This window comes from Nanorana parkeri, unplaced genomic scaffold (genome assembly GCF_000935625.1).
Source record: "Nanorana parkeri isolate BGI_ZX_2015 unplaced genomic scaffold, ASM93562v1 scaffold68, whole genome shotgun sequence".
In the NCBI taxonomy this organism is placed as follows: domain Eukaryota; kingdom Metazoa; phylum Chordata; class Amphibia; order Anura; family Dicroglossidae; genus Nanorana; species Nanorana parkeri.
This window is the reverse complement of record NW_017306336.1, coordinates 2,318,319-2,330,033: the sequence shown is the minus strand read 5'-3', so window position 1 is coordinate 2,330,033 and position 11,715 is coordinate 2,318,319. Positions and strand designations below refer to the sequence as shown.

General features: G+C 40.0%; 1 protein-coding gene across 2 annotated transcripts in view; it reads left to right on the top strand.

Moving 5' to 3' along the window:
• The first annotated feature begins 4,272 nt into the window (after positions 1-4,272).
• The window catches only part of RIMBP2 (RIMS binding protein 2), a 250,479-nt gene continuing 243,036 nt past the window's right edge, over positions 4,273-11,715 (top strand). For both annotated transcript variants that reach the window (XM_018576485.1, XM_018576484.1), the window contains exons 1-2: positions 4,273-4,437; positions 10,270-10,404. In XM_018576485.1, coding sequence (XP_018431987.1) covers positions 4,312-4,437; positions 10,270-10,404 — 261 coding nt within the window. In that variant the 5' untranslated portion in view covers positions 4,273-4,311. The remainder of the gene's footprint in view (positions 4,438-10,269; positions 10,405-11,715) is intronic.

Below are 11,715 nucleotides of genomic sequence, written 5' to 3'. Positions count from 1 at the left end.
TATATACATCAGAATCGGGCCCGATACAGGGCATTTTGACAAGTACTTGTACTTGTCAAAATGTTCCGATGCCTAGCTCCGAAGCTTGCACTGTTATTTTTTTTTTTCTTACTTACCGAGAATCTTAATTAGAATCCCACCTGTAGCTCCTCTCGCCGGACCAGCGCTGACTTGCCGCTGTGGTTTTTTTTTCTTACTTACCTCGCCGAGCGTTGTCACTGCTGCTCCGGTGGGCGGAGCTCCAGGTGGGGTCCTAATTTAGCTGGCTCAGAGGTGCCTGCCAGCTAAATTAGAATCCCACCTGTAGCTCCTCTCGCCGGACCAGCGCTGACTTGCCGCTGTGGTTTTTTTTTCTTACTTACCGAGAATCTTAATTAGAATCCCACCTGTAGCTCCTCTCGCCGGACCAGCGCTGACTCGTCGCTGCTCTCTCCGGCACAGTGAGTGAGGGCAAGGGGGGGGGCACACACTATTATGCTGCAGAGTTTATTTGTAAACGTATTCTCTGCACTGTATTAGATGTATTAGCAGTATATACTCTATATGTACTACATATAGAGTACATATAGAGTACACACTGCTAATACAGTGCAGGCAATACATTTTCAATTATACTCTGTTAACATGAATGGATTAAATTATCTGTATGTAGCCCTGTACTAGGGATCATTTAACCCATTCATGTTAGCAGAGGATAATTGTAAATGTATTGTTGCAGGCACTCTATATGTACAAGTACTATATACGACATATAGCATGCACTGCAACAATAGATTTACAATTATCCTCTGCTAATATGAATGGGTTAAATGATCCGTAGTACATGATATGTAGTCCTGTACTACGATTCATTTAACCCAAGGCTTAAAATTTCAAGTCTAGACCTACTAGCCAGGCAAAAACCTTACTCTCCACCAGTTGTCCCACCAAACCTTGCCCAGGTCCGCCTCCAACCCCACCCTATGCCTGTCCACCCAACCCCGCCCGAACCACACCCCCAGCCCTGCCCCCAACCACGCCTCCTTAAAGCTTATGAAATTAAATTTTTCTTTAGAATAAAGTTTCCAAAATATAAACAACAGCAATTATAACATAGCTTTAGCTTTATATTAGGTTAACAGGGTGCAGATAAGATACCACAGTCAAAACTGGGAGGGCACTGATAATTTTCACCACTACCATATGAGGATGTGTGTATGGGCAGGTGTATGGGCAGCGTGCGACCGCTTCTACTGTAAGGTCGTACGACTTTTGTCTTCCAAGCATGCTGGAAAACCTGCCGAAAATCGTTCGATTTTTGGCAGGTTGGTGGCGTGGTCGGAAGACGAATGCCGCACGGGCCGGTGTTCCCACTCAGCACTGCAATCATCAGAAGCCCTCCCCGCTGATCGCAAGTACGATCTGCCTGTCCAAGATGGGCAGATCGTACGAGATTTTAACGACCTTACAACCATCGCACAACCAAAGTCGTGCGATGGTTGTAAGGTTATTAACCCCCCACATATAAAATAATACGCTCCCCCTTATTAACCCCCAACCATTTTCTACTGTGATTTAGTCATTTGGAATCATGAAAGCAATGATTTTTTTGTCGCGATGCATTTTTAAAAATACGATTTGATTTCACTTTGTCTGGGTGAATACGCCTGAAATCCATATAAATTGAATCTGAGTTTTAGAGTTTGTGTGTGTTTTCATGTACTATTGATTCCTGATTCTGTCTACTCCCTGTAAAATATCATGATTGTTATTCTTTAGATGAGTTGCTTTCAGCAAGTGCCATAATTGTCATTCCAGCTGAGTTCCATTCACATCCACCTTCTACTCCGTTAGTTCTCTCTAGCATGCTGTGTGATCACTATAGTACCTACAGAGGCTCACACTAATTTAAAAGATTCATTTAGGAGTGCAGTAGACATAACTGTGATTTATTTTTCCCACAGCAGCCAGTCATTTGTTATGGTTTAGTATGGTTAAAAGGTCAGGCTACCCAAAATGGACATTTTAGCTTTGGGTGGATGCAAGCAGGTCTCTTATATCCCTTCGGGACTCAAGAGCTGTCAGCCTCCTTGTTGGATGTAGTCTTTACTGGCTGCTGTAGTTTTATATATATAATATATTTTTTATTTTATTTATTTAAATGAGAAAGCAGTGTGGGTAAGCTTAATCTGTAAACTAATAAAATTATGCATCTGGCTGGTTAACTCCATTGGCACTGAGTGAGTCACATACAGTATAGTTTACATGTACAAATTATATCTCTGCTTTTAAAGTTAGTATTACAATCAGGGACACTGACAGTGTTTTCATTTTCTCCGTATTGCCTTGGGGCTTGTAACAACTTAGTTAAGTTTAATTAAGGTCGTAAAAGTAATTTTTCTGCCTATTAAGGCGTAAATTGATATAAATGGTCATTGATCAGAGCGGTGATATACCGAGCAACATAAATGAATGATTATTGATTGGTAAAGATATGTACGTGAGTATAGGAGTATTTTGTAGATGTGTTTACTTATTGATGCATGCATACACAGCTGAAACATGTTTGATTTGCAGAATTACATTCAATCAATGGCAAATAGGGCCAAAACAACTTTGCTAAAGGGAAAGCCTTCTTGTAGTTTAGATTAGTTTAGTTTATTTACTGTTATAAGTGACCAGCATATAACACTGCCATTCATTTCAAAACTGATATTTCAGGGTTTTTTTTGTAAATGCTTTAAAACTGAACCATCCACCATATTTGTGCATGTTCTCAGGATTTGCTCCTTTGCCATGGAGTCTCACTACTGTAGCAGCAAGAGGAATCTTTTCTCTGCTCTTTCTGTGCTATTGGTTATCATTTTCCTTCAATAATATTTCTGTTCTTAATGTTCATGTTTTGTGTGACAAATTCACTTAAGCTGCCCATACACTGCTCAAATTTTGTCCAAGTCCTGCTGGCTCTGTCAAAATTAGAGCTGTGGGTGGCCCTGTTGGCATCACTCTGTTTGACAGAAGTGAATTTTTCAATTGACTATTGTTGAAGGACCAATAAACTGCAGTCACTGTTTGGGTATTCTGACAGATGCGGGCACCAGTTGTCAGAAAACAAGGGGAAATTAAGCATTATTATTCATGGATGGACTGAATAAGAAAAAACTACAAGTGTATGGCTAGCTTAGGCTTTCATTCTTTATGTCAAGGGTCCCAAAATTCTTCAGTGCATTAATGTCTTCAAGGAATTTGTGATTTTTTCATTGATATCCAAACTTTTATTTTATAAATATTGAAGGGATATATTACAAGTTTCATGGCATCATTTCTGCAAGTCTTTTCAAAAAGGCATATAGGATAGGCACTGTTTAAGTTGTAAATGAAGCCATCAATCCAAATTTTAAATATTATTATGAATACTCTCAACACTACCTCTTGGTATCAGCAGCTGCCACTATGGTTGTTACAATGCTGTTTTTTAAAAATAAATCTACAGCAATGAGTTCCTTGCCATCAATTCTATCGCTATGGGTATACTTTACTGGCTCTCCAACGGAGTTTGAAATGTGTGTACTCACTGGCTCTCAGGGAATATGTGAACATGTACATATATCCATTCCAGGAGAGGTACATGGAAGGTCACAGACACACAGCTCAAAGCAGACTAGTAAAAAAGACCAGTAACAGCACTCAGCTGACACAATAAAGGGGTGCTCTCTCTGGTGGCTGAACATCCAACCTTGGGTAACACTGTCTCACCACTAGCCACCTCACCGTCAGGACTAGGGACTTCTGTGAAGCTCTAGAGCAGGTGTAGCAAACCTCCGGCCCTCCAGCTGTGGTGGAACTACAAATCCCATGAGACATTGCAAGATTCTTACAGCCACAGACATGACTCCCGAAGAGAGATGCATCATCAGATTTGTAGTTTCACCACAGCTGGAGGGCCGGAGGTTTGCTACCCCTGCTCTAGAGAAAGCGCAAATGTTTGATTGACTCCATTCAACCTTTCATCATTTATTGACCACCTACTGATCCCCTTTTGACCCCAACCCTTTTATCGACCCCTGGAATTATCATATTGACCTTGGGGGACAGTATTGACCACTTTGGTGACCCCTTTGTGTTTTATATTTGCCCTTCTTGCCTTCCCTTTCCTGTTTTACTTGTTTTCAGATTTGTATCTGTCTTTTCTATGCCCATTTTGTTTGTTTTCTCCTGTTGTGTCTCTACACTAATTAATGAAACGAAGTTAAAACACATTTTTTTTTTCTATTCCATGATAAGACAAAAATTTCTACAGCAGTGGCCAAGAAGCCCTCAACAAAAGTGACCATGCGCTCAGTAAATGGAGGGCCTGCTCACATACCTTGTCCAAGTAAAGATTCTGAGAGAGAAGTGGAGGTACGTCTGCTGCAGTTGGAATGTGATGAACGAAGAACCAGGCTTGGTTGTCTAAAGGTAAGTAAAAACATATTTCTGTTGTCAAGGGTTTCTAAAAAAAACTAGAGAAAAATCTTACTGCATGTGCTAATAAGCTTGAATTCCAAAAGACTTTAGGCTACTAGGAACTATAATCAACATGGCTCTGCCTACACTGTAAACCCTTGATAGAATTGCATGCCCTTATATTTTCATTGGTCAATGTAATGCAAGTAAATAAACTTTTCTGATACTTTATCTGCTGAAAATGGCTGTTTTCATAGTCAGGCCCATGGTGTCCAATTTATTTATTTTTTTCTACATACCAGTTCTGCATTTTACTTGTTTCTATCCTCCCAAGTAAATACATTTTTTCTCTGCCAGAAACCTTAAGTATATTTCTACTTTTGCAGTCAAATTTGAGAAAACTCCACTATATGTTTGTTTTGTTTTTACCATTCACACAGCATGCCTAAAAATAATTGTTTTAAATGTTCTTACCTTTCTAGTTTCATTGGAGCAGGATTATACATAAGACACTAGAAGCAGCTTCTAATGCTTAGAATCTATGGAAATGTGGAGATACATACAAACAGAGTTGTTGTTTATTTTTCTTTATTTCTTTAAAGTGACATTAAAGGATAATTTTTCCCCCTCCCCCCCAATGTTAATGTTAGCACTTACCCTAAATGATGTCTCTTAATCCGATCTTCCTCTTCTTTCCTGATGTTTTCATCTGTCCCTCCAGCAGTGTGGCTGCTCTCCGATCCAGCGCTGACTCCTCTCTGCTTGCAGACACTTCCGATCCAGCGGTGTCTGCATGCAGGTCCACGCGTCCATAGACCTACCTTGCGTCTCTGCTCGTCTCCCGGCCGAGAATCGGAACTGCGCATGCGCCCGCCCTAAGATGCTTTGTGGCCACCCGAGCAGTTTCGTATTCTCTGGCGGGAGCGAGCAGCGAAAACAAGGCAAGTTTAAACCGCTGTTAAAGTGTCTTTTTTTTTTTTTTTAACTTTTTGCCTATATGTACTGCTTGGTAGCAGTACATATAGGCAAAAAGAACCGGAGGGTTTAGAACCCCTTTAAGTGCACAAACATACAATGTACCCCCAAACCTTGACATCTGTAGCCTTTTGTTAGGACAGACGGTCCTGCAGATCTAGTTTACAACTGATAATGAGATCTTTCAGCACAGTGCACAGAGGGTTAATTATGGCAAACATAACTCCTCAGCCCTCTCCTTAACAGTACATAGAAGGGGAAAGCTAACTAAAATCTTTCAGCAAGTAAAGTTAAGAAGCAATTTTTTTTTTTTTTTAAGTTGTGTTATGTATAAGGGAATGTGTAGCAAATATAAAGTAGGTGTTATCCCATACTGGATGCAAAAGTGGAAATACAACTGCTTAGCCTATCACCTCTTTCTAATTTAAATGAACACATGGGAGGAGTAGAGGGAGCTTAGAAAGATTGATATAGTCTCTTGGGGAAATGTCTTTAAAAGGGCACAGTAGACCCAGTTGACACCCAGGAGGCAAGCAAACTGCTTCTATGGAAAGAAAAAGCATTGAAAAGTAATTTTTAGCTCTCATTTAGGAAATGTGATCACATGCATAAATAGAGGAATAAGATATACAAAAAAGACAAGGTCTTCTTTAAAGTTGTACTCTGCACCCAAGAAAAAATATATTTAAACTGTCATTAGTAACCACCATATAACAATAGCCATTCTACCAAAACTGATATTTCAGGGTTTTTTAATAAAAGCTATCAAACTGAGCCATCATTTTTGCTCATGTTCTCAGCATGTGCTGTACATCATGTAGTCTCACTGCTGTAGCAGCAGGAACACGCCTTACTATCAGTGCTCTTGGTTATCCTTTCCACTTACTGTTATTGCTATTCATGATGGGCATCTTTTTTTCATCATCTTTCTGTAGAATAGTAGCTTTTTAGTTTCTAGGGTACTTAGCACACTATACCAAAATAAAGAGAGGGACCTTACACTTAGGGGTAACAATTCACTTTTAATACATGAGGCCCCATATAGGGAGAGCCAACATAGGTCATCGCTTAAGGCAGTAGATGTTTAGGTGCAGCACAAAGCTTCCAACAATGCATGTTGCTGAATGTCAATACATTCCTATATATAATGAAAGCCCTGCCTGCCAGTACACTACAAATGGTTCCTCATTGATGTTGTCCCTGCAATGTGTGTTCTATGTACTTAGAATTTAGTGTCAGTGATTGGGAAAAAAATATCCAATGCGTTACTGTGTATTAGGAGAATACTACTTTTTTTCCCATCTTCCTTTATCCCCGCACTCATCCTAGAGCACTAGCAGACCACTTTCATCTGCTAATTGCTAAAAGAGTGTAGGATGTTAGTAAAGTCATGGCCTAACATACGTCTCTGATCTAAGACCAAAGAAACAATCTTTGGCATTGTCACATGATGTGTTATACAAAGAAATCCAGATAGATATATACGAAAGTCCCCATTTTATACAGTTAAGTATTCATTTAAAAATTACTGTAAGCCTTTGACAATTAAAAGCATGTGGGCTGCCATTGTAGACTTGTTTTTAAATGTGTAGGTATTTTGATCACTTCACTTTGTTCCCTTTCTAGTGAGCCACTCTGACTTGGAACTTCAGACATTTTAGACCTCTGTCAGTGTATGCATGCTTGGTCCAGGTTAGTGATTCTAGGTAGGGAAGTTGGGGTCGTTTTGAGAGCTCACGAGGTTGTACCTTTAAAAATATAGTAGCAATGACAGCTCCCATATTATTTCCTTTCCTGTTCCCTTTAATTGTGTTTTACTTATTACCTCAATCTGTCTTTATATTGGCCTCCTGTTATCCCTATTACATTGCACATGATTGTCAGTCTAAAGGTGCCCATATACCTGCCGATTATCGTACGATAATCGCGGGTGATCCCACGATCGTATGACAATCGGCAGGTGTATGGAAGGCGTGCAACCATTTTTACTGTACGGTCACATGCCTTTTGTCTTCCGAGCACGCTTGAAAACCTGCCGAAAATCGTAAGATTTTCGACGGGTTGGTGGCGTGCTCGGAAGACAAATTCCAAACGGGCCAGTGGGCGCAAGCGCATACTGTCCGCTCAGCGTTGGAATCATTGGAAGCCCTCCCCTCAGTGGGGAGGGCTTGCGATGAAGTGCGATCTGCGTCTCCAAGATGGGCAGATCGTACGAGATTTTAATTACCTTACAACCATCGCCCAACGAAAGTCGTGCAATGGTTGTAAGGTGTATGGCCAGTTTAGCACAGGGAGCTTACAAGAGTACAGTGATGATCTCATCAGTAAGCTGCTGCACCATTACAGTCCTTAACCAAAATGTATTTGTTTTATTGTACTGGATGAAAGTGAGTTTACAGAATCGGCTATGCTGTCTGGCTGACTTGCATCTCTACATATTGTTTGGACAGGTACAATTTATTTTGTATGTATGTTCGCACATACTATGTATATGTGTGTTGTATGTATATGTGTGTGTATATATATATATATAGTGCATTTAGTAAGTATTCAAACCCCCTTCACTTTTTTTCAATTTTGTTATGTTGCAGCCTGATACTACAGCTTTTTAAATATTTTTTTTCTCATTAATCTACACTCAGTACCCTATAATGACAAAGTGAAAACAAAATTTTAGAAATGTCTCGGAATTTATTAAACAAAAAAAACAACTCATATATCACATGTACTTAAGTATTGAGACCTTTTACTCAGTACTTTGTTGAAGCACTGTTGGCAGGCTTTTTTGGTTATGGCACAACAAGCTTTGCACACCTGGATTTGGGGATTTTCTGCCATTCTTCTTTGCAAATCCTCTCAAGCTCACTCAGATTGGATGGAGACCATTCAATAGGGTTTAACTCAGGGCTCTGGCTCTAGGACATTCACAGAGGTGTCCCTAAGCCACTCCTATGTTGTGTGCTTAGGATCGTTGTCATGTTGGAAGGTGAACCTGCGGCCCAGTCTGAGGTCCTGAGCGCTGTAGAACAAGTTTTCATTTAGGATATGTCTGTACTTCGCTCCAATCTGCTTTCGCTCAACCCTCAACCCTGACCAGTCTCCCAGTCCCTGCTGCTGAGAAACGCCCCCACAGCATGATGCTGCCACAACCATGTTTCACTGTTGGGATAGTATTGAGCAGGTGATGAGCGGTGGCTGGTTTCCTCCAGACATAACGTTTGAGGCCAAACAGTTCAATCTTGGTTTCATCGGACCAGAAAATCTTGTTCCTCACAGTCTGAGAGTCCTCCAGGTGCTTTTTTGCAAAGTCCAAGCGGGCTTTCATGTGTTTTGCAGGAGAGGCTTCCATCTAGCCACTCTGCCATAAAGGCCAGATCGGTGGAGGGCTGCAGTCATGATTGTCCTTCTGGAACTTTGTCCAATCTCCACACAGCATCTCTGGATCTCCATCATAGTGACCATCGGGTTCTTGGTCACCTCTCTTACCAAGGCCCTTCTCCCCTGATTTCTCAGTTTGACCGGGCGACCAGCTCTTGGAAGAGTCCTGGTTGTGCCAGACTAATTCCATTTGAGAATTATGGGGGCCACTGTGCTCTTGTGGGACCTTCAGTGCAGCAGAATTTTTTTGTAGCCTTCACCACATCTGTGACTTGCAATAATCCTGCCTCTGAGCTCTGCAGACAGTTCCTTTGACCTCATGGCTTTTGCTCTGATACAGTGGGGTTGATTTACTAACCTTATAAACACACCACGAACGTGTATACACCTCTGCAGTGTGTTCCCTCCCAGCATGATCTATGGGTGGAATCTAAACACCTTTGTAATGTGTACACACCCATCAGGTGTGTTGTGCAAAGCCCTGATTGAATTCCAAGGTGATGTTGGGTAAATTAGCTCTATGTTGTGTTGCTTGCGTTGATGAATGCAAGGAATGTAAATGCATGAGCTAACCATTTTTGTCTAAACTGTGAAGCAGCATTATATATGCATCATGTGCATGGCATTAGTGGAAATATGCTTTTAGAGACTTTTTGGTTGATAAATACGTTTTGCTGTGTGAAAATCACACACACCTGGTGTGTGTGTGTGTTTAGGTTAGTAAATCACCCCCAGTATGTCAGCTGTGAAGCCTTCTATAGAGAGGTGTGTGTCTTTCCAAATCATGTCCAGTCAATTAGATTTATCACAGGTGGACTCCAATCAAGGTGTAGAAACATCTCAACAACGATTAAAAGAAATGGGAGGCGCCTGAGCTAAATTTCAAGTGTTGCTGCAAAGGGTCTGAATACTTATACCAATGTGATATTTCAGTTTTTCCTTTTTCATACATTTCCAAACATTTCTATTCAGTTTTCACTTTGTCATTATGGGGTACTGAGTGTAAATTATTGAGAAAAATAATTTAAACAGCTGTAGTATCAGGCTGCAACATAACAAAATTGACAAAAAGTGAAGGGGGTCTGAATAGTTTCTAAATGCACTATATATATATATATCTATATAGCTTGGGAGGATTTGCAAAGAAGAATGGCAGAAAATCCCCCAATCCAGGTGTGCAAAGCTTGTTGCGCCATACCCAAAAATACTGTAATTGCTGCCAACAGTGCTTCAACAAAGTACTGAGTAAAGGGTCTGAATAGTTATGTACATGTGATATTTCAGTCTTTTATTTTTAATAAATTCCCAGACATTTCTAAAATATATATATATATATAAATATAGATATATATAGATATAGATATATATATCTACATATATATCTATATCTATATATAGATATAGATATATATAGATAAAAAATGTTTTCTTTGTTTAAATACATTCATTAAAGTCAGCTTGTCTTTTGCTTTCTTTTTTTGCTCAATGCAGGAGGGTCTAATGGGTCAAAAGCCAAGTGATATAGAGCATTTGCTTAAACAGTCTCAGAAGGAGCTGCTATGGCTACAGAGACAGCTGTCATTCATCTCCAATGGTGGTCCACCCTGCATCTTATCCCCAAACAAGGTAAATACCAGCATATGTGGTATCCATCACATAATAGAGGAAAAATATGCATGCAACCTCTCAGAGTTTTCTTGCAAGCAGCATAATGCATTGGCGTACCAATAGTAAACAGTTCTGCTGACTTTGACATTCATGCCACAATAATTTATATTGCTTTAGGTGTACAATTTATTGCATCCATATATCAGGATTGCTAACAATGGTCTCCAAGGGAATAAGAACTTTGATCTACAGCTAGAATAAATTGCACTGTGATTGCTTATATTCTAGGATATTAACATCTCTGTGAGAGATCTACTCTACCTCACTATTTCAGCTCTGGATTATATGAATTAATTACCGATGGTTGGAATGGAAGACATTCACTGATGTGCTGATATAACAGCATGCATTCATCACTTCACCTTTTCTATGTCTCCTATGGTAGACTATATGTCTAATACAATTTTAGTTTTCTTCTTTTCTCATTGTTAATGTATTTTTGTTTCCGATAAATGGATTTACATTTTTAGAAGAATCATATTACAGTCAGTACATTGTACATGTTCTGCTTCTGAAGTTGCAAGGGAATGTTTCATATCCTTTCTAGCATTTATTGCAGGGAAGGCTGTGACTGCAAATAATGCAAATAATCAATTAGTCTTGACCAGTCTTCCATAATGTAATATTAAAAGGTTGTAGCGGCATGCTAAGTACAGTTTCCAGCTTTTGGAGCTCTTTGTGTTCAAGATATTCCCTGTGGTGTCCAAACATGGTTGTTACTATTATTGGGAAGAGAAGAGGAAATATTGGCTCAGCTCCTTCAATCCCCCATTTTGTGTCCACCTGGGCAATGGATTACAGCTTCACAAAGCATACTACCTTTGCTAAGAATGTCCACACTGAAGTTCTGAGTAGGTATATGGAGAGTTTAGGTAATGCTCACTGGGAATTGCATGTATATAAGAGTGTTAAAATAGAGCACTGACCAGTGTACTGCCCAAAATTGTTTTCCACTGTATAGGATAAAGACATAGCTGGTTGGTCAAGCTTGTGTGGTGGTAATACAGGATACAGTTATTGTTGCATGGCTGGATAAAATAATAGCAACAACACATATAAGAGAGACAGTGCTACCCTTGTTTGCTCCCATACACTGCTGCCCTCAAATATCCTGCCTTCCCTGTGTCTCTTTATCTTACTGTCCCCTCTGTGCCCCTATAAGTTCTCACCCCTTCCAATAACATCAAAACCTTTTCAGGCCCTTAAATATTACCACTCCTGCACCCCCCAGCACATCAAAACTCCCCCATAAACATATCATCCCCCCTG